The 27,390-nt window shown below is 43.0% G+C and overlaps 1 protein-coding gene across 1 annotated transcript in view; it reads right to left on the minus strand.

Annotated features, from left to right (window-relative positions):
- Positions 1-25,859, minus strand: part of LOC106586343 (inactive phospholipase C-like protein 1) — a 147,967-nt gene extending 122,108 nt beyond the window's left edge. Inside the window, exon 1 of the mRNA XM_014173528.2 lies at positions 24,745-25,859. Coding sequence (XP_014029003.2) covers positions 24,745-24,921 — 177 coding nt within the window. The 5' untranslated portion in view covers positions 24,922-25,859. The remainder of the gene's footprint in view (positions 1-24,744) is intronic.
- Positions 25,860-27,390: the final 1,531 nt, after the last annotated feature.

The following is a 27,390-nucleotide window of genomic DNA, read 5'->3' on the forward strand; positions in this document are numbered from 1 at the left end:
AGTACAGTAGAGATCCTATCTTAGATCATGTCATAGATACGCCTGGAGCGTTGGCGCTCCCAAAGAGGTGTGTTCCTTATTTCCTTATGTGATATTGCCCCTGTGTTTTGGCACCATCCTACCTACAGTATCTCAGGTGGAACTCCCTTTGTATGCAGACAATGAGGAATGAGAGATTGTGTCAGGGTTGTGCGCTACTGGTGTAGAAGTCAGGTGCAGGAGAGCAGAGAGTTGTGATCAGGCACACACTTTATTGGACAGAAGCAAACAACAGACGGACGCAACTGCGTCAAACAAACCTCCAGCCAAAAGCGAAAGTGTAAAGCGCGACAAAGTCACAATGAAGCAAAAATGTTTAACAATTAAACATACTATGGGTGAACACGGTACCCGGGAAACACAAGCCTGGAGCGTCACACAAAAACACGTAACAAATAACAATTCTACACAAAGACATGGGGGGAACAGAGGGAATATATATGTAGTGTGATTAGGGAATGTAAACCAGGTGTGCGGGGAAACAAGACAAAACAAATGGAACAATGAATAATGGAGCGGCAATGGCTAGAAGACCGGTGACGTCGACCGCCGAACGCCGCCCGAACAAGGAGAGGAGCCGACTTCGGTAGAAGTCGTGACAGATTGACCAGATTGAAAGATAGAAGAGTGAATGGAAGGAAGGAAGAAAAAGCTGAGAGGCAGAGAGAAAGACAGAAAGAAAAAGAGGACTATTTCTGGAATGAGTAGACTGTTAATGAAGACTTATTTCCTGCTGCGAATGTACAGCGTGGAGGACAGGAAATGAACAGATCTGTGCTAGATAACCACTAATAATTGTGTTTAAAGCTAATTTATATCTGAATACAAGACCAGAGCTGTTTTTACATCACTGCACGTGTGTGTGTGTGTGTGTGTGTGTGTGTGTGTGTGTGTGTGTGTGTGTGTGTGTGTGTGTGTGTGTGTGTGTGTGTGTGTGTGTGTGTGTGTGTGGTGTGTGTCTTAATGGAGATGATTGTGTGGAAGTGCAGTGAGGTCCTGTAGGTTCAGCATCGGGGTGTCAACGAGAAAGACACACACACTCTCTCTCTCTCTCTCTCTCTCTCTCTCTCTCTCTCTCTCTCTCTCTCTCTCTCTCTCTCTCTCTCTCTCTCTCTCTTATCATCACTCTTTAAATTGCAGTGTTGATGTTCAAGTACCAGTAGAAGCTTCAACGGAGAGGCATGTTCCTGTATCTGCTATTGTCTGTTTGTCCTCCTCTCCGTTTGTCTGTCTGTCAGAGCCAAGCGTGTCGTGAGCTGAGAGAGCCCATGAGGAGATTACAAAAGACACGTCTCAGAGTGGGATAAATCCTTAGCTAAGCTTTATCATAATAACACGTATGTGTGGGAATTATCTCCGAATATTCTATTCTATAATCATCCCCATCAGCTGTCGATGCCTTTTCAAGTTTCAAACTTCAAGAGTGACAGTAGAACAGATTCACCTCAACAAAAACATAGAGGCATAGAGAGGGAGAGAGAGAGAGAGAGAGAGAGAGAGAGAGAGAGAGAGACCTAGGACAGCAACACAATTGGACCCAACCAAATCATGAGAAAACTATTTGGCCCGAAACAAAAAGTACACAGTGGCAGAATACCTGACCACAGGGACTGACCCAAAATGATGTACAGACTGACCCAAAACTATGTACAGACTCAGTGAGCATAGCCTTGCTATTGAGAAAGGCCACCGAAGCAAGACCTGGCTCTCAAGAGAAGACAGGCTATGTGCACACTGCCCACAAAATGAGGTGGAAACTGAGCTGCACTTCCTAACCTCCTGCCAAGTGTATGACCATATTAGAGACACATATTTCCCTCTACACAGAACCACAAAGAATTTGAAAACAAACCCAATTTTGATAAACTCGCATATATATTGGGTGAAATACCACAGTGTGACATCACAGCAGCAAGATGTGTGACCTGTTGCCACAAGAAATGGGCAACCAGTGAAGAACAAACACCATTGTAAATACAACCTGTATTTATGTTTAATTATTTTCCTTTTTGTACTTTAACTATTTTCACATCGTTACAACACTGTACATAGACATAATATGACATTTGAAATGTCTCTATTCTTTTGGAACTTCTGTGAGTGTAATGTTTACTGTAAATTTGTATTGTTTATTTTACTGTTGTTTATTATCTACTTCACTTGCTTTGGCAGTGTAAACATATGCTTCCCATACCAATAAAGCCCTTGAATTGAATTGAATTGAGAGGGGGGGGGGTTAGAGAAAGAGAGAAAGAGACATATCGAGAGAGAGAGAGATGAATAAAGAGATGAGGACAGAAGATCAGGGTGTGACCCCTGAAGTGTCATAATCTTCAATCAGATAGTGTTTGTGCTGTTGGTAGATGAGGGACATCAATTTCTCACCCTTTTCTTTTTTTCTCTTTCACTTACTTCCCTCCTAGTCACACCAGTTCCAGACGTCGAGAAACACTCAGTCCCAGTCTGTTCACACTCAATGCGCCTTTTCCTCTGACCCTCTATTTTCTCCTGTTCACTTGGGAGGTACAGGCAGAGGGAGAGTGTTGGTGTAGTAGTGGTTGTAGTTGAATACAGGAGAGTACAAGCTGTATGGGAGAGTAGTGTACAGGCTGAAGGAACAGCCAGGTGTTACAACAGTAGAGTAGTGTACAGGCTGAAGGAACAGCCAGGTGTTACAACAGTAGAGTAGTGTACAGGCTGAAGGAACAGCCAGGTGATTACAACAGTAGAGTAGTGTACAGGCTGAAGGAACAGCCAGGTGATTACAACAGTAGAGTAGTGTACAGGCTGAAGGAACAGCCAGGTGATTACAAGAGTAGAGTAGTGTACAGGCTGAAGGAACAGCCAGGTGATTACAACAGTAGAGTAGTGTACAGGCTGAAGGAACAGCCAGGTGTTACAACAGTAGAGTAGTGTACAGGCTGAAGGAACAGCCAGGTGATTACAACAGTAGAGTAGTGTACAGGCTGAAGGAACAGCCAGGTGATTACAACAGTAGAGTAGTGTACAGGCTGAAGGAACAGCCAGGTGATTACAACAGTAGAGTAGTGTACAGGCTGAAGGAACAGCCAGGTGATTACAACAGTAGAGTAGTGTACAGGCTGAAGGAACAGCCAGGTGATTACAACAGTAGAGTAGTGTACAGGCTGAAGGAACAGCCAGGTGATTACAACAGTAGAGTAGTGTACAGGCTGAAGGAACAGCCAGGTGATTACAACTGTAGAGTAGTGTACAGGCTGAAGGAACAGCCAGGTGATTACAACAGTAGAGTAGTGTACAGGCTGAAGGAACAGCCAGGTGATTACAACAGTAGAGTAGTGTACAGGCTGAAGGAACAGCCAGGTGATTACAACAGTAGAGTAGTGTACAGGCTGAAGGAACAGCCAGGTGATTACAACAGTAGAGTAGTGTACAGGCTGAAGGAACAGCCAGGTGATTACAACAGTAGAGTAGTGTACAGGCTGAAGGAACAGCCAGGTGATTACAACAGTAGAGTAGTGTACAGGCTGAAGGAACAGCCAGGTGATTACAACAGTAGAGTAGTGTACAGGCTGAAGGAACAGCCAGGTGATTACAACAGTAGAGTAGTGTACAGGCTGAAGGAACAGCCAGGTGATTACAACAGTAGAGTAGTGTACAGGCTGAAGGAACAGCCAGGTGATTACAACAGTAGAGTAGTGTACAGGCTGAAGGAACAGCCAGGTGATTACAACAGTAGAGTAGTGTACAGGCTGAAGGAACAGCCAGGTGATTACAACAGTAGAGTAGTGTACAGGCTGAAGGAACAGCCAGGTGATTACAACAGTAGAGTAGTGTACAGGCTGAAGGAACAGCCAGGTGATTACAACAGTAGAGTAGTGTACAGGCTGAAGGAACAGCCAGGTGATTACAACAGTAGAGTAGTGTACAGGCTGAAGGAACAGCCAGGTGATTACAACAGTAGAGTAGTGTACAGGCTGAAGGAACAGCCAGGTGATTACAACAGTAGAGTAGTGTACAGGCTGAAGGAACAGCCAGGTGATTACAACAGTAGAGTAGTGTACAGGCTGAAGGAACAGCCAGGTGATTACAACAGTAGAGTAGTGTACAGGCTGAAGGAACAGCCAGGTGATTACAACAGTAGAGTAGTGTACAGGCTGAAGGAACAGCCAGGTGATTACAACAGTAGAGTAGTGTACAGGCTGAAGGAACAGCCAGGTGATTACAACAGTAGAGTAGTGTACAGGCTGAAGGAACAGCCAGGTGATTACAACAGTAGAGTAGTGTACAGGCTGAAGGAACAGCCAGGTGTTACAACAGTAGAGTAGTGTACAGGCTGAAGGAACAGCCAGGTGATTACAACAGTAGAGTAGTGTACAGGCTGAAGGAACAGCCAGGTGATTACAACAGTAGAGTAGTGTACAGGCTGAAGGAACAGCCAGGTGATTACAACAGTAGAGTAGTGTACAGGCTGAAGGAACAGCCAGGTGTTACAACAGTAGAGTAGTGTACAGGCTGAAGGAACAGCCAGGTGATTACAACAGTAGAGTAGTGTACAGGCTGAAGGAACAGCCAGGTGTTACAACAGTAGAGTAGTGTACAGGCTGAAGGAACAGCCAGGTGATTACAACAGTAGAGTAGTGTACAGGCTGAAGGAACAGCCAGGTGATTACAACAGTAGAGTAGTGTACAGGCTGAAGGAACAGCCAGGTGTTACAACAGTAGAGTAGTGTACAGGCTGAAGGAACAGCCAGGTGATTACAACAGTAGAGTAGTGTACAGGCTGAAGGAACAGCCAGGTGATTACAACAGTAGAGTAGTGTACAGGCTGAAGGAACAGCCAGGTGATTACAACAGTAGAGTAGTGTACAGGCTGAAGGAACAGCCAGGTGATTACAACAGTAGAGTAGTGTACAGGCTGAAGGAACAGCCAGGTGTTACAACAGTAGAGTAGTGTACAGGCTGAAGGAACAGCCAGGTGATTACAACAGTAGAGTAGTGTACAGGCTGAAGGAACAGCCAGGTGTTACAACAGTAGAGTAGTGTACAGGCTGAAGGAACAGCCAGGTGATTACAACAGTAGAGTAGTGTACAGGCTGAAGGAACAGCCAGGTGATTACAACAGTAGAGTAGTGTACAGGCTGAAGGAACAGCCAGGTGATTACAACAGTAGAGTAGTGTACAGGCTGAAGGAACAGCCAGGTGATTACAACAGTAGAGTAGTGTACAGGCTGAAGGAACAGCCAGGTGATTACAACAGTAGAGTAGTGTACAGGCTGAAGGAACAGCCAGGTGATTACAACAGTAGAGTAGTGTACAGGCTGAAGGAACAGCCAGGTGATTACAACAGTAGAGTAGTAATCCCTCTACTAGAACTGTTTCCTGGAACCCATCCCACACTGTCTAGAACCAACCCACTCACTGTCTAGACCAACCCACTCTCTGTCTAGAACCAACCCACTCTCTGTCTAGACCAACCCACTCTCTGTCCAGACCAACCCACTCTCTGTCTAGAACCATCCCACTCTGTCTCAAACCACCCACTCTCTGTCTACAACCAACCCACTCTCACTCTAGAACCAACCCACTCTCTGTCTAGAACCAACCCACTCTCTGTCTACAACCAACCCACTCTCTGTCTACAACCAACCCACTCTCTGTCTAGAACCAACCCACTCTCTGTCTAGAACCAACCCACTCTCACTCTAGAACCAACCCACTCTCACTCTAGAACAACCCACTCTCTGTCTAGAACCAACCCACTCTCACTCTAGAACCAACCCACTCTCACTCTAGAACAACCCACTCTCTGTCTAGAACCAACCCACTCTCACTCTAGAACAACCCACTCTCTGTCTAGAACCAACCCACTCTCACTCTAGAACAACCCACTCTCTGTCTAGAACCAACCCACTCTCACTCTAGAACAACCCACTCTCTGTCTAGAACCAACCCACTCTCACTCTAGAACCAACCCACTCTCTCTCTAGAACCAACCCACTGTTACTCTCCTAATGTACACACACAGGTTCCCGAAATCGACTCCGTGTGTGTGTGTGTGTGTGTGTGTGTGTGTGTGTGTGTGTGTGTGTGTGTGTGTGTGTGTGTGTGTGTGTGTGTGTGTGTGTGTGTGTGTGTGTATGTGATGTTGATGTGTTTACTTGTATATCAAATATGCCAGATATAATTGTTGTGGGAGGAGGCCGGTGGAACAAGTGGAACAAACTACACAGGGCATACCCCCCCCCCCACACAAAAAATAACCCCAATCCCCTACAGTTTGGGTGGGTGTGTGTCATAGACACACAGGTTGCCATGGTATCCAAGCATCGGGCCTGGGATCTCTGCTACAAACCGTGGTGATGTCATTGCTCTGGCAGCCACAGAGCATTCCTCCATTCATACGAAGCTGCATCTTGCCCTTTACACACACACACACACACACACACACACACACACACACACACACACACACACACACACACACACACACACACACACACACACACACACACACCCACACACATGCACAGTGCTTTCAGAAAGTATTCACACCCCTTGACTTTTTCCACATTTTGTTGTGTTGCAGCCTGAATTTAAAATGGATTACATTTTGATTTTGTGTCACTGGCCTACACACAGTACCCCATAATGTCACAATGTCAAATGGACATTTTTACAAATTAATAAAAAATGAAACGCTGAAATGTCTTGTTATGGCAAGCCTACATAGGTTTGGGAGTAAAATTGTGCTTAACAAGTCACATAATAAGTTGCATGGACTAAAACTGTGTGCAATAATGATTTTTGATTGACTTCCTCATCTCTGTACCCCACACATACAATGATCTGTACGATCCCTCACTCGAACAGTGCATTTCAAACACAGATTCAACCACAAAGTCCAGGGAGGTTTTCAACGCCTCGCAAAGAAGGGCACCTATTGGTAGATGGGTAAAAAAAAGGAGACATTGAATAACCCTTTGAGGATGGTAAAGTTATTAATTACGCTTTTGATGTTTGAATTAATACACCCAGTCACAACAAAGATACAGGCATACTTCCTAACTCAGTTGCTGGAGAGGAAGGAAACCTCTCAAGGATTTCACCATGAGGCCAATGGGGACTTTAAAACAATTACAGAGTTTAATGGCTGTGATAGGAGAAAACTGAGGATGGATCAACAACATTGTAGTTACTCCACAATACTAACCTAAATGATGGAGTGAAAGAAGGAAGCCTGTACAGAAGACTTGAAAATGGCTGTCTAGCAATGATTAACAACCAACTTCACAGAGCTTGAAGAATTGCAAAGTTCTTAGAATCTTACCCAGAAAGACTCACAGCTGTAATCGCTGCCAAAGGTGACTGTAACAAGTATTGACTCAGGGGGTTGAATACATATGTAATCAAGATTTATTTATGTTTTATTTTTCATTAATAGTTTTACAAATGTTAGAATTTTTCTTCCACTTCACATTACAGAGTATTTTGTTTGGATCGTTGACAAAAATGACAATTAAATACATTTTAATCCCACCTTATAACACAGCAAAATGTGGAAAAAGTCAAGGGGTGTGAATACTTTCTGAAGGCAGTGTACACACAATCTTGTGTCTAACTGAAATCCATCCATTCTCACTAGACAAGCTGCAATGTATTGTGACACAACACAATGCAAAGTTATTTACATTTTTAAAATCTGTTCCCAAGCATTCCCACACATAAAAGAGAGACACTTGATCGTATACAAATCTAAGCAAGGTTTGAAATGATTCTATTTTAATCAAATATTACATCTGTTTGTCTACAAATTATTTGTAAGTATGTTCCATCCCTCAAGAAAAAAATCAGCCCGCGGCTGAATTTAGTTGATGATCCCTGCTTTACAATATTACTTTGTGTAAAAAGTAACGCTTTACATTACTAGGTAAAAGTACTTTGTGACACTTTTATGAAAAAAAACTCAAAATCTCACCGTTTGTTTAACTGTTGGGGGGGAGCAATGCGAGCCGCAAAAACTGCACCCCCACTTTTTTACCAGACAATTATCATGATCCAACGGGTAATTTGACATTTTCAATGATTAGTTACGTTTTGAGCTAGTCTGTATTAAAATAGATACGTACATTTTATATATGATATAATAATTAATAACAGATTGCATTAACGCACCCCTCCTCCCGTCGCCTCAAGATGAATGGTTTGGATCACTCTAAAGCTTTGCTTCATTCCAGCGTCACTGTTTTGGTTCAGTACAGTTAGAAAGCACTAGTTGCTCCACTGGTGTTTAAAATGAAAAAGCACCTGCAAAATACAATTGTGTATCTATTTTGATGTGCTGTTGTTACATTTGTATCGTTGTTTCAATGCACTCGGGGTGTTGTTACATATCATTTGAGCGCAGCGCAGCGCAGCGCAGCGCAGCGCACCAAGAGCAAGTTCATTGTCATTTCACTTTGCCTGTAAGAACAATGATGAGCACGAGCATGTCTGATTAGGCTTTGCTGTAGCGCAGACTCTGAGTAGCCTTCCATTAGCCTACCAAAGGTTGCACCTTTGCATAAAACTGCATGTCCGGAAGCTCGCGGGCTGTCAATGAGCAGCTCACAAGTAGATACAAAACAATAATCAGTAGACCTATTATTACATAATTTTATCTGTTAAATATTTTTTCTCCCCAATTTGTTTACAGTCTTTTAACACAATTCTGCATTTTTGTCATCTATTTTCCACACATCAATCAGTTAAATCACATTGTTAAAATGTTTAATTCTGTTACAAAGGTAACGGTCCTGGTTGAGCTCCATATTCAAGTGCACTGTGGCCGCTTCGCTGTTACAATGTAGCCAAGCTGTGTCTGTATGTGCCTATGCACAAAATGAAAAAGCACAGGATATCTGTACCTCGATAAAAACAGATCTGCTTGGCTTGGTAAGTAAGTATATGCTGCTGAGGCAAGTTCATTAAAAAAAAATCATGATGACACTGTGACAGCGCACCCAAAAAAAAGGCACAAAAAAAAGGTAATGTCAGAGGAAAAGCGGAATGGTCAAGAAATGTGCTCAAATCAAATCAAATAACATTTTATTGGCCACATACACATATTTAGCAAAGTTATTGCGGGTGTAGCGAAATGATCCAACAGTGCAGTAATATCTAACAATTTACAACAAAACACACAAATCTAAAAGTAAAATAATGGAATTATGAAATATACACACTACAGTGCAACAGTTTGGGGTCACTTAGTAATGTCCTTGTTTTCCATGAAAACATACATGAAATGAGTTGCAAAATGAATAGGAAATATAGTCAAGACATTGACAAGGTTATAATAGAAATAATAATTGTGTCCTTCAAACTTTGCTTTCATCAAAGAATCCTCCATTTGCAGCAATTACAGCCTTGCAGACCTTTGGCATTCTAGTTGTCAATTTGTTGAGGTAATCTGTTGAGATTTCACCCCATGCTTCCTAAAGCACCTCCCACAAGTTGGATTGGCTTGATGGGCACTTCTTACGTATCATACGGTCAAGCTGCTCCCACAACAGCTCAATAGGGTTGAGATCCGGTGACTGTGCTGGCCACTCCATTATAGACAGAATACCAGCTGACTGCTTCTTCCCTAAATAGTTATTGCATAGTTTGGAGCTGTGCTTTGGGTCATTGTCCTGTTGTAGGAGGAAATTGTCTCCAATAAAGCGCCGTCCAGAGGGTATGGCATGGCGTTGCAAAATGGAGTGATAGTCGTCCTTCTTCAAGATCCCTTTTACCCTGTACAAATATCCCACTTTACCACCTCCAAAGCACCCCCAGACCATCACATTGCCTCCACTATGCTTGACAGATGGCGTCAAGCACTCCTCCAGCATCTTTTCATTTTTTCTGCATCTCACGAATGTTGTTCTTTGTGATCCGAACTCCTCAAACTTAGATTAGTCTGTTCATAACACTTTTTTCCAATCTTCCTCTGTCCAGTGTCTGTGTTCTTTTGCCCATCTTAATCTTTTATTTTTATTGGCCAGTCTGAGATATGGCTTTTTCTTTGCAACTCTGCCTAGAAGGCAGCATCCCGGAGTCGCCTCTTCACTGTTGACGTTGAGACTGGTGTTTTGCGAGTACTATTTAATGAAGCTGCCAGTTGAGGACTTGTGAGGCATCTGTTTCTCACTCTAGACACTCTAATGTACTTTTCCTCTTGCTCAGTTGTGCACCGGGGCCTCCCACTCCTCTTTCTATTCTGGTTAGAGCCAGTTTGCGCTGTTCTGTGAAGGGAGTAGTACACAGCGTTGTATGAGAGCTTTAGTTTCTTGGCAATTTCTCGCATGGAATAGCCTTCATTTCTCAGAACAAGAATAGACTGACGAGTTTCAGAAGAAAGTTCTTTGTTTCTGGCCATTTTGAGCCTGTAATCGAACCCACAAATGCTGACGCTCCAGATACTCAACTAGTCTAAAGAAAGTCAGTTTTATTGCTTCTTTAATCAATACAACAGTTTAAAGCTGTGCTACCATAATTGCAAAAGGGTTTTCTAATGATCAATTAGACTTTTAAAATGACAAACTTGGATTATAAGACTCCTGAACATCTAGTCAAATGGCTACCCAGACAATTTGCATTAGTAGTGTAAATATTAGGATGAGCAATGTCTGAGCGGCATTGACTAAAATACAGTAGAATAGAATACAGTATATACATATGAGATGAGTAAAGCAGATGTAAACAACATTATTAAAGTGACTAGTGTTTCATTATTAAAGTGGCCAGTGATTCCATGTCTATGTATATAGGGCAGCAGCCTCTAAGGTGCAGGTTTGAGTAACCGGGTGGTAGCCGGCTAGTGATGGCTATTTAACAGTCTGATGGCCTTGAGAAAGAAGCTGTTTTTCAGTTTCTCGGTCCCAACTTTGATGCACCTGCAAGGGAAACCTTGCCTTCTGGATGATAGCGGGGTGAGCAGGCCGTGGCTCCGGTGGTTGATGTCCATGATGATCTTTTTGGCCTTCCTGTGACATCCGGTGCTGTAGGTGTCCTGGAGGGCAGGCATTGTGCCCCCGGTGATGCGTTGGGCAGACCGTACCACCCTCTGGAGAGCCCTGTGGTTGCTGTACCAGACGGTGATGCAGCCCGACAGGATGCTCTCAATTGTCTATCTATAAAAGTTTGAGAGGGTCTTAGGTGACAAGCCACATTTCTTCAGCCTCCTGAGGTTGAAGAGGCGCTATTGCACCTTCTTCACTACACGGTCTGTGTGGGTGGATCATTTCAGATCGTCAGTGATGTGCACGCCGAGGAACTTGAAGCTTTCCACCTTCTCCACTGCGGTCCAGCCTATGTGTATAGGGGCGTGCTCCCTCTGCTGTTTCCTGAAGTCCACGAATAGCTCCTTCGTTTTGTTGACGTTAAGGGAAGAGTTATTTTCCTGGCACCACACTCCCAGAGCCCTCACCTTCTCCCTGTAGGCTGTCTCGTCATTGTTGGTAATCAGGCCTACTATGGTTGTGTCGTCTGCAAACTTGATGATTGAGTTGGAGGCGTGTGTGGCCACACAGTCATGGGTGAACAGGGAGTACAGGAGGGGGCTGAGTACACACCCTTGTGGGGCCTCTGTGTTGAGGATAAGTGAAGTGGAGGTGTTGTTTCCTACCTTCACCACCTGGGGGCGGCCCGTCAAGAAGTCCAGGACCCAGTTGCACAGGGCGCAGTTCAGACCCAGGGCCCCGAGCTTGATGATGAGCTTGGAGGGTAAAATGGTGTTGAAGGCTGAGCTATAGTGAATGAGCAGAATTCTTACATAGTTATTCCTCTTGTCCAGATGGGATAGGGCAGTGTGCAGTGTGAAGGCAATTGCATCATCTGTGGATCTATTGGGGCGGTAAGCAAATTGAAGTGGGTCTAGGGTGTAAGGTAAGGTAGTATCATGTCACAAGGCGAGACCCAGATGCAGACACAGGACGCAGATGGTTGGAGTCTTACAATATTTATTAATCCAATAGGGTAAGGCAAGAGAATGGTCATGGACAGGCAAAAGGGTCAAAACCAGTTCAGAGTCCAAAAGGTACCGAAGGGCAGGCAGAATCAAGGTCAGAGCAGGCAGGATGATCAGGCAGGCGGGAAAGTAGTCCAGAGTAAGGCAGGGGTCAAAACTGGGGAGACTATGAAAAAGAGAATAGCAAAAGGAGTAAGGGAAAAACACACTGATTGACTTGACTAACATACAAGACGAACTGGCACAGAGAGACAGGAAACACAGGGACAAATACACTGGGGAAATAAGCGACACCTGGAGGTGGTGGAGACAATCACAGGAACAGGTGAAACAGATCAGGGCGTGACAGGTAGAGGTGATATGATCCTTAACTTCTTATGGCTCAAATCCTGATTTGACAACATCCGGTGAAATGGCAGAGCGCCCAATTAAAAAAAAAAGGAAATATTTAACTTTCATACATTCACAAGTGCAATACACCAAATTAAAGCTGAACTTCTTGTTAATCTAGCCACCATGTCAGATTTCAAAAAGGCTTTATGGCGAAAGCAAACCATGCTATTATCTGAGGACAGCACCCCATCAAACAAACACAATCATATTTCATCCCGCCAGGCGCAACACAAAACTCAGAAATAACGATATAATTCATGCCCTACCTTTGACGAGCTTCTTCTGTTGGCACTCCAATATGTCCCATAAACATCACAAATGGTCCTTTTGTTCAATTCATTCCGTCGTTATATATCCAAAATGTCCATTTATTTGGCGCGTTTGATCCAGAAAAACACCGGTTCCAACTCGTGCAACATGACTACAAAATATCTCATAAGTTACCTGTAATCTTTGTCCAAACATTTCAAACAACTTTCCTAATACCACTTTAGGTATTTTTTTATGTAAATAATCGATACAATTTAAGACGGGATAAACTGCGTTCAATACCGGAGGAAAACAAAGTGGAGCGTGCTTTTCAGGTCACGCGCCTCTATCAAACAGTACACTGGCCCCCAAGCCATAAGAAGTTAATTAACTAGTCTCTCAAAGCACTTCATGATGACAGAAGTTAGCGCTACGGGGCGATAGACATTCACTTCAGTTAACTTTGCTTTCTTGGGTACAGGAACAATGGTGGACAGGCAAGTGGGGACAGCAAGTGGGGACAGCAGACTGGGATAGGGAGAGATTGAATATGTCCGTAAACACTCCAGCCAGCTGGTCTGTGCATGCTCTGAGGATGTGGCTAGGGATGCCGTCTGGGCCGACAACCTTGGGAGGGTTAACATGCTTAAATGTCTTACTCACATTGCCCACGGAGAAGGAGAGCCCACAGTCCTTGGTAGTGGGCCGCATCGGTGGCACTGTGTTATCCTCAAAGCGGGCGAAGAAGGTGTTTAGCTTGTCTGAGAGCAAGACGTCGGTGTCCGTGACGTGGCTGGTTTTCCCTTTGTAGTCTGTGATTGTCTGTAGACACTGCCACATACGTCTCGTGTCTGAGCCGTTGAATTGCGACTCCACTTTGTCTCTATACTGACGTTTTGCTTGTTTGATTGCCTTACGGAGGGAATAACTACACTGTTTGTATTTGACCATATTCCCAGTCACCTTGACTTAGTTAAATGCGGTGGTTTGAGCGTTCAGTTTAGCGCGAATGGTGCCATCTATCCACGGTTTCTGGTTTGGGTAGGTTTTAATAGTCACAGTGGGAACAACATCCCTTATACACTTCCTGATGAACTCAGTCACTGTGTCCGTGTATACGTCAATGTTATTATCCGAGGCTACCCAGAGCAAATCCCAGTCTGCGTGATCAAAGCAATCTTGAAGCATGGTTTCCGATTGGTCAGACCAGCGTTGAATAAACATTAGCATGGGTACTTCCAGCTGAGACTACACTTTTGTTATTCCTCATACTTTTCATGATTATTCTGTTTCTTCACGATTTGCTGTAAAATATCTAGCCTACTCACTGTGGTGTGTTGTTTAAAAGGCCACTATTAAACATATTTTATAGCAGCCTAGTCCTGTATCTGCAGGCTACAGATTTGTTCAAATGTATTATCTCTCATCTTAAAATGGCAAGGTTCTAAAGGTAGGCTACAGTAGAAAGAGTTTCTTTCAAAATGTGTGGTTTTAAGAACCAAAATGCAATTACATTCTGTATGCAGACAGTGCTGTTCTTTGTTTCTATTCATCAAATTAGGCCTACACAATAACAAAATATGCAGGCTCTAGCCTACTAGCAGATTTCTTTGGTATAAAGTAGATCTTATGAAAGAAAATGTTAGGGACACCTGCTCTCGCCAAACCTTTCAAATATGACCCATATTACCGGGGCTACAGTTTATTATTTTTATTGCAAATTCTGCGCTGCAATTTATGGACATATATAGCCCATTTAAATGCAAAACTCCAGTTTGTATTTTCAAGTTGACAGTTCTTGTTCAATGCCCTCCAAGATAGCACTGCCATATTGAGAAAGAAAATTGTTACTACATTATTGTGATCGAATTATATGTGACAAAACAGCTTGGCTTTTTCTTAAGCTAGCAAGTACAAAATACAAATTATTATTGGGTAAAACAATATTATTCCTCCCATTTTCGATTTGATTTCCTCATTGTCATGCGTTATCCTGGACACATTCTAAACAGCTTGGCCTGTCAATCAATCACAGCGGTGGGATTGTCAGGGAAGAAGGCGGGATGTTTGTGAGTCTCAGGGTTGGTAGGATTTAAGACCTGTCAATTAATTATTGGGGGTGTCGATTTTTGGGGAAGGGAGTAGATAGTAATCTAGTCATTAAAACAGTTTTTTGAATAGAATTTATTTTGTCAAAATCTAAGAAAAATAGTTTAGTGCATGTGTGTGTGTGTGTGTGTGTGTGTGTGTGTGTGTGCCAAAGAACATTTTGGAGTGAGAAGAGAAGAATGGCACCCTTTCTTTCCAGAGTCAATTCTCCATGTTAAGAAACAGGGTAGAATTGCGGGAAAATGGTTTTAAAAATCATGGAAACACGTGCCTGGTAGAGATATGATTCAGAAAGTAACGCACACATTGTTTGACAAAGTGACCGAAATAAAATTATCCAATTTGAAAAAGTAACATGTTACTTTACTATGTTACTCATAAAAGTATTCTGATTACGTACACTGGTGTTCGTGCGTGTGTGTGTGCGTGCGTGAGTCCACCCTGTTCACCCCTAACGGGGCCAACCATCCCATGGCCCTCCAGTTTCCTGTAGGCTCTGCTGTATTGACCTAAAGGTGTTGAAGCAGGCCCAAATCAGCCTTATTTCTAACCCTTCTGCAGTCTGCTCCACCCTGAGGTAAAACACCATGCACTAGTGAGCAAACACACATGCACACACAAGCCCACAAGCACGCACACACATACAGACTGCACCATTCACAGCCCTTCCTTTACTGTGTAAATCTCTCTCTCAGTTTATCGCTTTCTTACACTGTTTATCTCTCTCTACGTCCTCTCTGCACATCCGTCTATACTTTTCCTCTTTCCTCCCCTTTCGACATTTCAGTCACATTCTCTACCGTTGCACTTCGTTTTGTACAACATGTCCAAACACACTTAGTCTCTCTCTCTCTCTACGTCTGTCTGTCTGTCTGTTCTGTCTGTCTGTTCTGTCTGTCTGTCTGTCTGTCTGTTCTGTCTGTTCTGTCTGTCTGTTCTGTCTGTCTGTCTGTCTGTCTGTCTGTCTGTCTGTTCTGTCTGTCTGTCTGTTCTGTCTGTCTGTTCTGTCTGTCTGTCTGTTCTGTCTGTCTGTTCTGTCTGTCTGTTCTGTCTGTCTGTCTGTTCTGTCTGTTCTGTCTGTTCGTCTGTCTGTCTGTCTGTCTGTCTGTCTGTCTGTCTGTCTGTCTGTCTGTCTGTCTGTCTGTCTGTCTGTCTGTCTGTCTGTCTGTCTGTTCTGTCTGTTCTGTCTGTTCTGTCTGTCTGTCTGTCTGTCTGTCTGTCTGTCTGTCTGTCTGTCTGTCTGTCTGTCTGTCTGTTCTGTCTGTTCTATCTGTCTGTCTGTCTGTCTGTCTGTCTGTCTGTCTGTCTGTCTGTCTGTCTGTCTGTCTGGTTGGTTGAAGCTCCTTTTCTGTCATGACCCTGACAAAACACTCACAATAACAGCTATTCAGAAGAGTAAACTAGGTAACAGAGAGAACGAGAGAGAGAAAGGGAGAAACTCAACAACATCATCTGCAGAGACGGTATTACTAAACAGGAAGCAGCGTGCAGATAGGGCTCGCCCTCCTCCCCCTTATCTCTCTTCCCCTCCTCTCTTTCTCTCTCCCTCCTCTGTCTCTCCCCGTCTCCACCTCTCTCTCTCTCTCTCTCTCTGCTTATCCTGGCTACTCATGTCAACACAAACACCCAACAGCTCAACTGAAAGGGAGTCTAGGCAGATCAAGGTAAACTGGTGAAGGTATAAAGCCAATTAGTACGGAAATAGTTTGGTGGCAGTCCTGACTCGTACCGTGTGATACTGTATGCTAAAAGTGTCAGGGATAAAGCGTCTTTCATAGATGGCAAAAGCAGCTGTCACAGGGCAATATGTCTTAGTTTCTATTTGATTCAGGCCGATTCCTCAAGGCAACCACATATACATACACACACTGACACACAGCCTCATGATGAGCAGTTCCAGGGGTGCTGTGGTACCAGTAGGAGGATAACACTGAGGGACAGAGGCTCCAGTGTCTCCCCTACACACACACACGCAAACACACACACACACACACACACACACTAACATACGGCATGCCCCTCCTGCAGAGAATAGCTACACACATGCACTCCGATAAACACACACTCACACATACACACACACTCATTATGTTTGACAAGTGTACATTGTAAACAAATCATTGTCTAGTGCAGGGCTGCAGAGCAGGGGAGATAGGGGGATAGGGGGAAATAGAAGCCCCAGGACAGCAACACAATTAGACCCAACCAGTGGTGGAAAAAGTACCCAATTGTCATACTTGAGTAAAAGTATAGATATTTGTGTTTAGTGAGTCTGCAAGACCACAGGCAGTAGGGATGACCATGTGTTCTCTTGATAATTGCGTGAATTTCACAATTTTCCTGTCCTGCTAAGCATTCAAAATGTAACGAGTACTTTGGGTTGTCAGGAAAAATAAGTACAATATTTTCTTTAGGAATGTAGTGAAGTAAAAGTTGTCGAAAATATACATAGTAAAGTAAAGTACAGATACTCCAAAAAACTACTTAAGTAGTACTTTAAAGTATTTGTACTTAAGGACTGTACACCCTTGGAACCAACCAAATCATGAGAAAACAAAAAAATAATTAATAATAACAAAAAGACTGAGCAAACTAGAATGTTATTTGGTCCTAAACAGAGAGTACAGAGTGGCAGAACACCTGACCACTGTGACTGACCCAAAATTAAGGAAATCTTTGACTATGTACAGACTTAGTGAACATAGCCTTGCTATTGAGAATGGCAGTCGAAGGCAGACTTGGCTCTCAAGAAAAGACAGGCTATGTGGACACTGCCCACAAAATGAGTAAGAAACTGAGCTGCACCTCCTAACCTCCTGCCAAATATATGACCATATTAGAGACACATATTTCCCTCTACACAGAACCACAAAGAATTCGAAATCAAACCCAATTTTGATAAACTCCCATATCTACTGGGTGAAATACCAGTGTGCAATCACAGCAGCAAGATTTGTGACCTGTTGCCAAAAGAAAAGGGTAAGTGAAGAACAAACACCATTGTAAACCTATATTTATGTTTATTTATTTTCCCTTTTGTAATTTAACTATTTGCACAAGACTGTATATAGACATAATATGACATTTGAAATGTCTTTATTATTTTGGAACTTTTTTTAAGTGTAATGTTTACTGTTAATCTTTTAATGTTTATTGTTTTTGTTTATTATCTATTTGACTTTCTTTGGCAATGTAAACATATGTTTCCATGACAATAAAACCCCTTAAATTAAAATTGAGAGACTAAGAGAGATAGAGAGAGAGAGAGAAACAGTGGGACAGAGCGATACATAGAGAGAGAAACAGCGAGAGAGTTAAAGGTGAGATACTCCTGTGCCTGAATCGAAGCCCAGCCAGTTCAGCAGCCGATGTCAAACAAAAACAATGTTTGCCGGATCAATTAGTGGGTGCGGCCAACACACCTGAACACACTTAACAAGATAGAGGATCTAGAGAGTCTGTTGATGCTGAGAATGGAATGTATATGTTTTTAAATAACATTCTTAGAACGTTCTTTGAATGTTACTAATGTTTTCTTGTGGTTTTTACTAAGAAGAAAAAAAGTATGTTCTGAGAACATGACTTTAAATAGAACCATGAGGAAACGTTATGCTGAGGTACTGAAATTCCTACAGAAGAACGTTGTTTCTTAACGTTCTCGGAACTATTTGAGAACATTCCCAATGTCAAACCAGTTGGATGACGTTCCTAGAGCATTATCATTTTTTTTTTAAATGTAACCATGTTTGAACTTTTAGGAAACGTTCTGTTAAAGTAATGAAATACCAAGAAAATAATGTTCCTTAAATATGCTGAGAATGTTCCAAAGCCAAGCAACTTTCCTGCACCATTCCCAGAAAGTTGTGGGAAGGTATGAAAAATAATCCTTGGACAACCACGCTATCACCAAGCTCTAAGAAACATTTGGTTCTCAGAACATTATGTGCTAGCTGGGGTCTACACAGAGTTTGGGAGGGCAAGGCAGAAACAAGAGGCATTATAATAATCCAGATTACTTTGATCCAAGACTGACTCGCAGGCCAGGCAGCGGAAGACACAGAGAACACGAAAGAATCGATTATTCCTTAATATACTTTCGTTGTCCCAGTCCATCCACACACACACACACACACACACACACACACACACACACACACACACACACACACACACACACACACACACACACACACACACACACACACACACACACACACACACACACACACACACACACAGGGTGAGAGCATTTCTATATGCTTTTCCAGGGCAACAAGATGAAATCCTCCCTTAATAGATACATCTGTCTGTTTGCTGAAGCATTTTAGTGTGAGTGGCATTTCCCCAAGGGCAGAGTGTGTGTAGTGGATCATAGTGTATTTCAGACAGCCCAGTCAGTCCAATTGGTAAGGTCACAATATTGAACATGTTGCATATTTATCTTCTTCTGTTGTGGATGTTTCTAGGCACCTGGTACTATGGTCATTAGTGAAATAGCAGACAGAGACACAGTGTGACCAGTGTAGCCAGCTAGTGTAACTTTCTGGTCATCTAGTGCCTGATCATGTGACTGACTGACTTTTGTTGTTCTATTTTTCCTTCTACAGTGAGAGAGTGACAGGAAGTTTAAGGTGTAGTACCTCTGAACAGAACACTACCTTTGCACAGACCCCAGCTAGCACATTTGGTTCTTTGGAAGTTGTGGGAACGTCCATTTTTTGTTTCCCATTGGAACAAAGCCATAATTTCCTGACCGGTAAAACGTAAAAGTTTGTTAAACATTCTGAGACCGGAAGTGAACATTTCACCTGTTCTGGGCACGTTAATTTTTATGTTGCAGGGAGGTTCTGAGAACGTTTTACTAGGGTTCCCTGAACATTTTCCTGGGAGGTTTTATTAATGTTCTAAGAACGGAAATTATGGGTTATTTGAAGGTAATTAAATAATGTTTCGAGAGCATTCTCTAAATGTTGTGAATGTTTTGAACAAAATGTAAAGGTTATTTAGAGGTTTTTGAATAACTTAAAACTTTCACTGAATGTTTCAATAAGACTTTTAATAACAATGGTAGCTTATTTTGGGTTAACTATGTTGAACTCCAAGCACAGATAGGACACATGAAAATTAATTTCATTAATTTATGCAAACACATTTCTTTTTTTTTGTGGCATGGCATCAGTGAGATTTCAAACAGACCCCATTTCAAAAGGGTAGCCAATTAGTGGGCACGGCCAACACACCTGAACAAGATCGAAGATAGAGTTTTGTTGATGCTGAGAACAGAATGTACTGTAGGTTTTAATTAAGAGTCAATTGGCGCATCCCCATCAAAATCCGTCAATTTAAGCTAGAGATATCTGTTTTTTGCATGGGCTGCGTCTCAATCCACCGCATCTGCCTATGTCGGCCTTCTGCATCGACGGTAGAAGGTGGCTGAGCTACAGCGGTGTTTGTCAGACCATGTGACGTCCCGAAAATCAATGTTCTCAAGAAAACGTCTGTAGCATCCGAACGGTTTGGCCTACAAACTAATATGACCACTCAATTTCAACATTGCAAATAAAAACATTTTAACTTGGTGGAAAAGGAAAACCTACATACTGCTTTATGTATTCGTGTAGAGGGATTATAAAACTCTAGCATTAGATCAACTGGGTGGGCGGCTTTTATGAGCGCTGGAGTAAATGGTGAGTGAATGGTAACCACGTGGCTCTTCACTATACCAGACAGCACATTTGGTTCCTTGGAAGTTGTGGGAACGTACATTTTTGGTTTCCCATTGGTTCTAGGAATGAAACCAGAAGTTTCCTGACCAGTAAAACAGAAACATTTTTAAACGTTCTGAGGACGGAAGTGATCATTTCTCCTGTTCTGGGAACATTCATCTTTAGATTGCAGGGAGGTTCTGAGAACACCTTACTATGTTTCCCTGAAATGGTTCCCTATGGAAAGATGCGATTCTCATAAACACAGTGGTGTTCTCCGTTTTGCTCTACAACCTCCACAAGTGTCAAGGAACTTGTCTGAAGGTTAAAAAAAAAGTATGGATGTAGATTTGTGCCCCGCCAAAAAATGGGTTGAATACGTGTCCAAAAAACAAAAATATTTCCTGAGCTTTCTTATCTCCTACCACGAGGAACCATGAGGAACCCTGCAGAAAACATTATGCTGAAGTACTGAAATTCCTGCAGAAGAATGTCGTTTCTTAACGTTCTCGGGAACAATTTGGGAACATTACTTACTGCAAAATAGGGGAGGGTTGTCAAACTTTTTTGGGGGGGAGGGTTGTGTGATTTTTTTATTGTGAATAGGGGCATTTTTTCCCTGGTTTACATTTGTTCTTTTGCAGGTTTTACCACAGAATTTCTTCCATCCTAGCCAAATGTCCTCATCTGCTTGCATGCACCTCCCCTATATGTTTTGGTTCTTCCCTTATGCACTACGCTTTTCCGCCCGTTAACGTTTACTATATCACAGGTCAATATAGTCTACCAGTCTGTCTATCCTGCCCTCTATCCACCATTCATAGTGACAATAGGGCTAGGTGGTTTGTTTGTCCAGATCTGCAATAGGCTAACTAGCAATCATACCACATATGAAGTCATTCAAAGCTGCATACATTTTAAATGTGAATCCACAAGAACAAATAGGAATAGGTGATATAGGCAGCAGAGAGGCCAGGTGCAGCATTGCGCATGAAAGAACAGTGAAGACAAAAAGCTCCCATAATTATCTTGTTTAGGGGCAATACAATTAGCCTACCTAGACTAGTCTACAACACCACAATGCAATGAATAACTGTATTAATGTTCTCAAGTGAGTACTCTAGGCTGCAGTGAAAATGGCATTTGAATAACAGCGCCCAAGCCCTGTGAATTGAATGTTTCATTCCATTTGGATCAGTTGTGGGTCTACTCTCGACAGTTTATATGGTCTAGAATGGCACAGTAGCAGGCCAGTCTGGCTGTATTTTTACTTCTGATACTGAGATGCTCTGCCTGTTGCAGATCATCGTTATTCAGGAAAGCTTAACACGCTCTGCCTCCTCTCCAATCCAAGCGGCTATTCCTTACGCACCTAGAACCTAACGCTTCAATATAGCCTAACTTTTAAAATGTGTTACATTCTATATGTGGCATAATCACAACCAGTCAGAACGTTTTAATTTGATTAGGCTACTTCAAATGTATGCTGTAAGCATGCGCACGTTCGTCCAAAATATAATTCCAGCATCCTCAACATGGCCTGACAGTAACCTGGTTTCCATCCAACCTTAGTAAAGTACTTGGGATAAAAAATGTCACGACATCTTGGGAAAGCATGCAGTTTATTAAGCTACACATGAAATATATTATGATGAACTTCACAGGGTGGTGAAAGTGCACGGTGATGAGCTTGATGCTCCTTTCCATTAAATGTCGAGGGTCTTATTCTGGTGACATGATGATCGGTGCTTGGCTGCCGTTTGACAAATAAAATGATCTTGCACTTTTATCCATAATAATCTCATTATATAGTAGGCTATACCTGCACTGTATCTGCGAGCTGTTGGCTAGCGCGCACATGCCAATACCAGTGGTCACATTCGCTATACTAAGGCCTGGAGTTTAAAATGCGGTGGAAACCCATTTAACTTGAATTTTGTATTCGATAAATGGGAATTTAACTACAAAATAAATGTTTATGTGCAGTACGTATTTACTCACAGAGTTGTATCCGCAACAAGTCAATTTGATGGAAACACAAATGATGGGAAAATGCGCATATTGTTTTTATGCAGATTTTAGAATATTCGCATGGAAATCTGGCGCCAATTGTATGGAAACATATAGACACCCTAAAGACTCTGGAAAGTGCGCTAGTCCAGTTTCACTGTGATTATGTCTGTACATCATGGTTCACCAGCAGCCCTAAACATCTAAAGAATAAGCTACAGACCAGCCAAAACAAGCTTGTAAGAATTGTAAACTCCCCTCTCATACTCATCTGGAGGTCGTCTGTTTTTTTTACTAGCATTTTTTGGTCTGTAATGTATCTGTATCTCTGTCATTGTATATGTATTCATGTAAAAATAGGGACCACAATGGAAGTAAATCCCAGACTTTACTGTGCAATCCCGGGTCACTTTTAAAAATCTTTGTAGTGTGTGTATATACGTAAGTATTTTGTCTTTTTCACTGACAAATAAAATCAACTAATCAATCTAAACTGGCCATTTGATGAATGGAATGAGACATCTGAATGACATTCAGAGATTGTCAAGCCAGGCCTTCAATACTGGGTAGACCGACAAGGCAAGGAGGGATCTATTTTCTGTTTGTCCAGATTGACATAATCTATGTATATTGGTGCTGAAAATGCAAACCATGATATTGAAGTCCCGGAAGTCGGTATGCTTTGTTTTTTGGTTGTGTGGTGCATAGGCACAGAAACCTGTTGGTGGAAAATGTGTTGCTTATATTTTATATAATTATACATATGTCATCAAAATGTTTAAAACCACATGTCCCCCTAGCTGATCATTGTCTGCAGACGGCTCTGATCCTAGTGTAAACAAACATTTGAAACAAATTGTTATTTGTGGTCGTAAACATTATTTTGAGTTAATTCTATGTGCAATTTATTTTACAAGGAGAGGGTCATGTGAAAATATTTGAAATGTTGGGGAGGGGGGTGCATGTTTTGGGGGTGACACCTTGAGTTGAGTGTACTGGTTTCCCTAAACAACCAAGTCCAGTTGATTAGCCAGGTTCCTATCCTAATTCCCCATCCTTCCTTGTCTCCCTCCCACCCTCCCTCCCTCTGTTCCCTTCCCTCCATGCCTGTCACTGACATCCCTCTCATCCTCTCCGCTCCTCTCTCCATCTGTCCATCACTCGTGACACTTCCTGCCAATAGGACAGAGAGAGGTTTCTGTTGGCACAGTCAACACATCAGTGCCTCTCAGCTGGGAGGTACACACACACAGACAAACTGGAGTATGGAGCCTCCCTATAAAGAAGACACACTAACATAACAGAAATTCTACAATTTAGCAAGGTTCCTCCACTATAATTCCACTATGGATAAAGTGTGCGTAATGGCACGGATTAGGCACAGGTTTGCCATGTGAATACGAATGTGTGATGCACTGTGTGGACCTGAACTGAGATTACCAGGCGCATGGCATGGAATGCGCGATGTTGTTTGGAGTAGGTGTTGTTCAGAGTTGGTGCTGGCGGAGTCATAGATTGAATGAACAATGTGTAGCCCATATTCTTTGGCGCATAGTAGGCTATATTCCGTGCTTAAACACAGTTAAAATCACAACGATACCACATGGTAGTAGTAGTAGTTAATTTGAGTGCGTACTGAGTGAGTAAAATATACTGTGCATGACTGAAGTGAGTGACACCTGCTGTTGCCTACATTGTATATCCAAAGAGACCAATAGTCCTAGGCTACGTCATTTCAGTTTCAGAACACTATTATAGCCCATCGCACCCTGCACGTTTCTCTCCTTAAAAAAAATAGATAACGTTCTTAGAAGTCCTCAACAATTGTCATCCAGTGTGAGGTACTAAGTCTGAGAACCAAATTGAGACCATCTCTGAAAAGTAGCATACATGGCATTTGTCTGATGCTTGTTCGCACGCTAATGTAATCACAACCCTCTGTAGCTTATTCTACTTCTATTAAATATTGACAGTCCTTTATCCGGCGGCTCCATGTCGAGTGTCTGTTGCAGAGATATTAGAAGAAGATGAATACAAGTAATGAATATTGCAATGGGAGGCTCCAGTGCGTCTATTAGGCCTGGCCTATGGTTTTTCAATATACAGCCTGGGTATTTGGTTTTCTTTGGGTGAACTATGGTAAACAATTGGCTCAGGAAAAGGCATGCGCTTGTGTTAGACAGGTCTGTTAACCGAAATCGGTCAGATAGATTTGCCAGTGTCATCACATGTAGCCTCAACAATCACCTCAATAAACTAATCTCTTACCTTGATGATGCTGCTCCTGCGGGGGGCTGCCCTCACTGCCTCCAGGACGATGGTGTCGTTGTCCTGGCCGGGGAGGATAACTCCGCTCCGCCGCCCCGTCCTGGACACTCTCGGCGGGATGATCTCAGGAGCTCCATCATCGCACAGACCGTCCCCATAACGCTCTTGCTCCGACATCTTCTCAACAGAAGCCCAAGTTCAAGTTGCAGGTTAGGAAATCACAAAATATTACGTATTGCCTCGGGGTAAGTCTGCGTTGGTCGTTGGTTGTTTATGGGTGCCATTTATTTACAGAAGTTCCCGGGTATTGAGGGGTCTGCTGCGCCTTTCCAAAAACATTAAATCACGGAACTGGACTCCAGCTCATTTGGCCTCGGGCGTTTCCGTTAGTCCGTTAGAGCGTCCCCGGTCCGGCAGTCGGGTAGGTTAATTACTTAAATGTCCTTAATTACGCAGAAAGTCCATCACATCCAGTCTCATGTTCGCTTTCCCGTGTCCACAAAGTCGACCTGACTTGTATAGCCTACTATCTGGTATAGAATCAAAGGATTGGGTGGGGAACACCCACTATAGACCGTCGGAAATGTACCCTGTTGGGAAATCAAAACACCACTGACACGCGCAGACTTAAATGTAAATTGATTTTGATAACGGGTTTACCCAAAAAATACTATGCATTCCTGAGGGACGTGTTCTTCGTGCAACAAGTCCGATCAGTTTCACAGATTGGCAGCAGTAGCCCTACCTCTCCATGAAAGAAAGCGCTGTCCTGGATGCTTCCAACAAAGCTTTTTCACACACAATGATAGGTGAACATTGGGAAGAGGAAACTTCGCAATAAAAATGGTTAAAAACAACAAACCTATTTAGGTGTAGGTTACCCAAAGCAGCTTACTCAGTCTACCTTACCATCACCGACACAGTTACCAAAGTGCAAGGCAGTAAACTTTACGCTGTGATATATGGTGTTCTGTTAGGGAGAACAATACTTATTTATATTACATAGTTCCGTACATTGACTGAGATCTCAAAGTACTCTAAACTGCTAATCGCTTATAGTCAGTCTGCAACAGCCGATGTTGACGAGAATGAGGAACACAACTGACAGTTACACCGCCTCTACTCCTCCCCACCTCTCTGCCCCTGCCCTCCCTCCTATCCTAGAAATCATGATTGACGCGTCATGCGACCAATACGCACAGGTATTTGGCACTCGTAGCGCCAAAACACACGCAGTTAACTTACCAAAATTCGTGGATGGGTGGAGTCAGAACTCGCGGCCTCTGGAATGCCTCACATGTTGGAAACGTTCCAGATGTTCTTGTGGCGAGGAGAGGGCTAGGAACAGCAGAGTCCAGGAAAAGCAAGGAGGGACTCACTAGAGCAGGGTCCCTCAACTGGCGGCCCGCTGAATTTGGCTCACGGGTGTTTCTATTTATTTATTGTTGGACATAAAGGACTGTAAAAACACCAGCAAATCAGCTCCAAGTGATTTTCGTTTTGGAAATCTTTTCAAAGTATTCCCACATATAATAGAGAGATAGGCATATACACATTTAACCCATAAGAGACTAAGCCCTGTCTAAGCGGGGGTCTACTAAGCTACACTACATGACCAAAAGTATGTGGAAGCCTGCTCGTTGAACATCACACTCCAAAATCAGGGGCATTAATTTGGAGTTGGTCCCCCTTTTCTGCATTAACAGCCTCCACTCTTTTGGGAAGACTTTCCACTAGATGTTGGAACATTGCTGCAGGGACTTGCTTCCATTCAGCCACAAGAGCATTAGTGAGGTCGGGAAATTATTTTGGGCGATTATTAAGCCTGGCTCGCAGTCGGCGTTCCAATTCATCGCAAAGGTGTTTGATGGAGTTGAGGTCAGGGCTCTGTGTAGGCCAGTCAAGTTCTTCCACAACGATCTCAACAAACCATTTCTGAATGGACCTCGCTTTGTGCACGGGGGCATTGTCATGCTGAAACAGGAAAGAGCCTTCCCCAAACTGTTGCCACAAAGTTGGAAGCACAGAATTGTCTAGAATGTCATTGTATGCTGTAGAGTTAAGATTTCCCTTCACTGGAACTAAGGATTCTAGCCCGAACCATGAAAAACAGCACCAGACCATTATTCCTCCTCCCCCAAACCTTACAGTTGGCATTATGCATTGGGGCAGGTAGAGTTCTCCTGGCATCCGCCAAACCCAGATTCATCTGTCGGACTGCCAGGTGGTGAAGCGTGACTCATCACTCCAGAGAACGCGTTTCCACTGCTCCAGAGTCCAATGGTGGCAAACTTAACACCTCTCCAGCCGATGCTTGGCATTGCACATGGTGATCTTAGGCTTGTGTGGGGCTGCTTGGCCATGAAAACCCATTTCATGAAGCTCCCGACGAACAGTTATTGTGCTGACATTGCTTCCAGAGGCCGTTTGGAACTCGGAAGTGAATGTTACAACCGAGGACAGACGCTTTAGTAATTAGCGGTCCCGTTCTGTGTGGCCTACCACTTCGCGGCTGAGCTGTTGTTGCTCCTAGACGTTTGGTTTTATACAGTACCAGTCAAAAGTTTGGACACACCTACTCATTCATGAGTTTTTCTTTATTTTTACTATTTTCTATATTGTAGAATAATAGTGAAGACATCAAAA

Source organism: Salmo salar, chromosome ssa25 (genome assembly GCF_905237065.1).
Source record: "Salmo salar chromosome ssa25, Ssal_v3.1, whole genome shotgun sequence".
NCBI classification, from domain to species: Eukaryota; Metazoa; Chordata; class Actinopteri; order Salmoniformes; family Salmonidae; genus Salmo; species Salmo salar.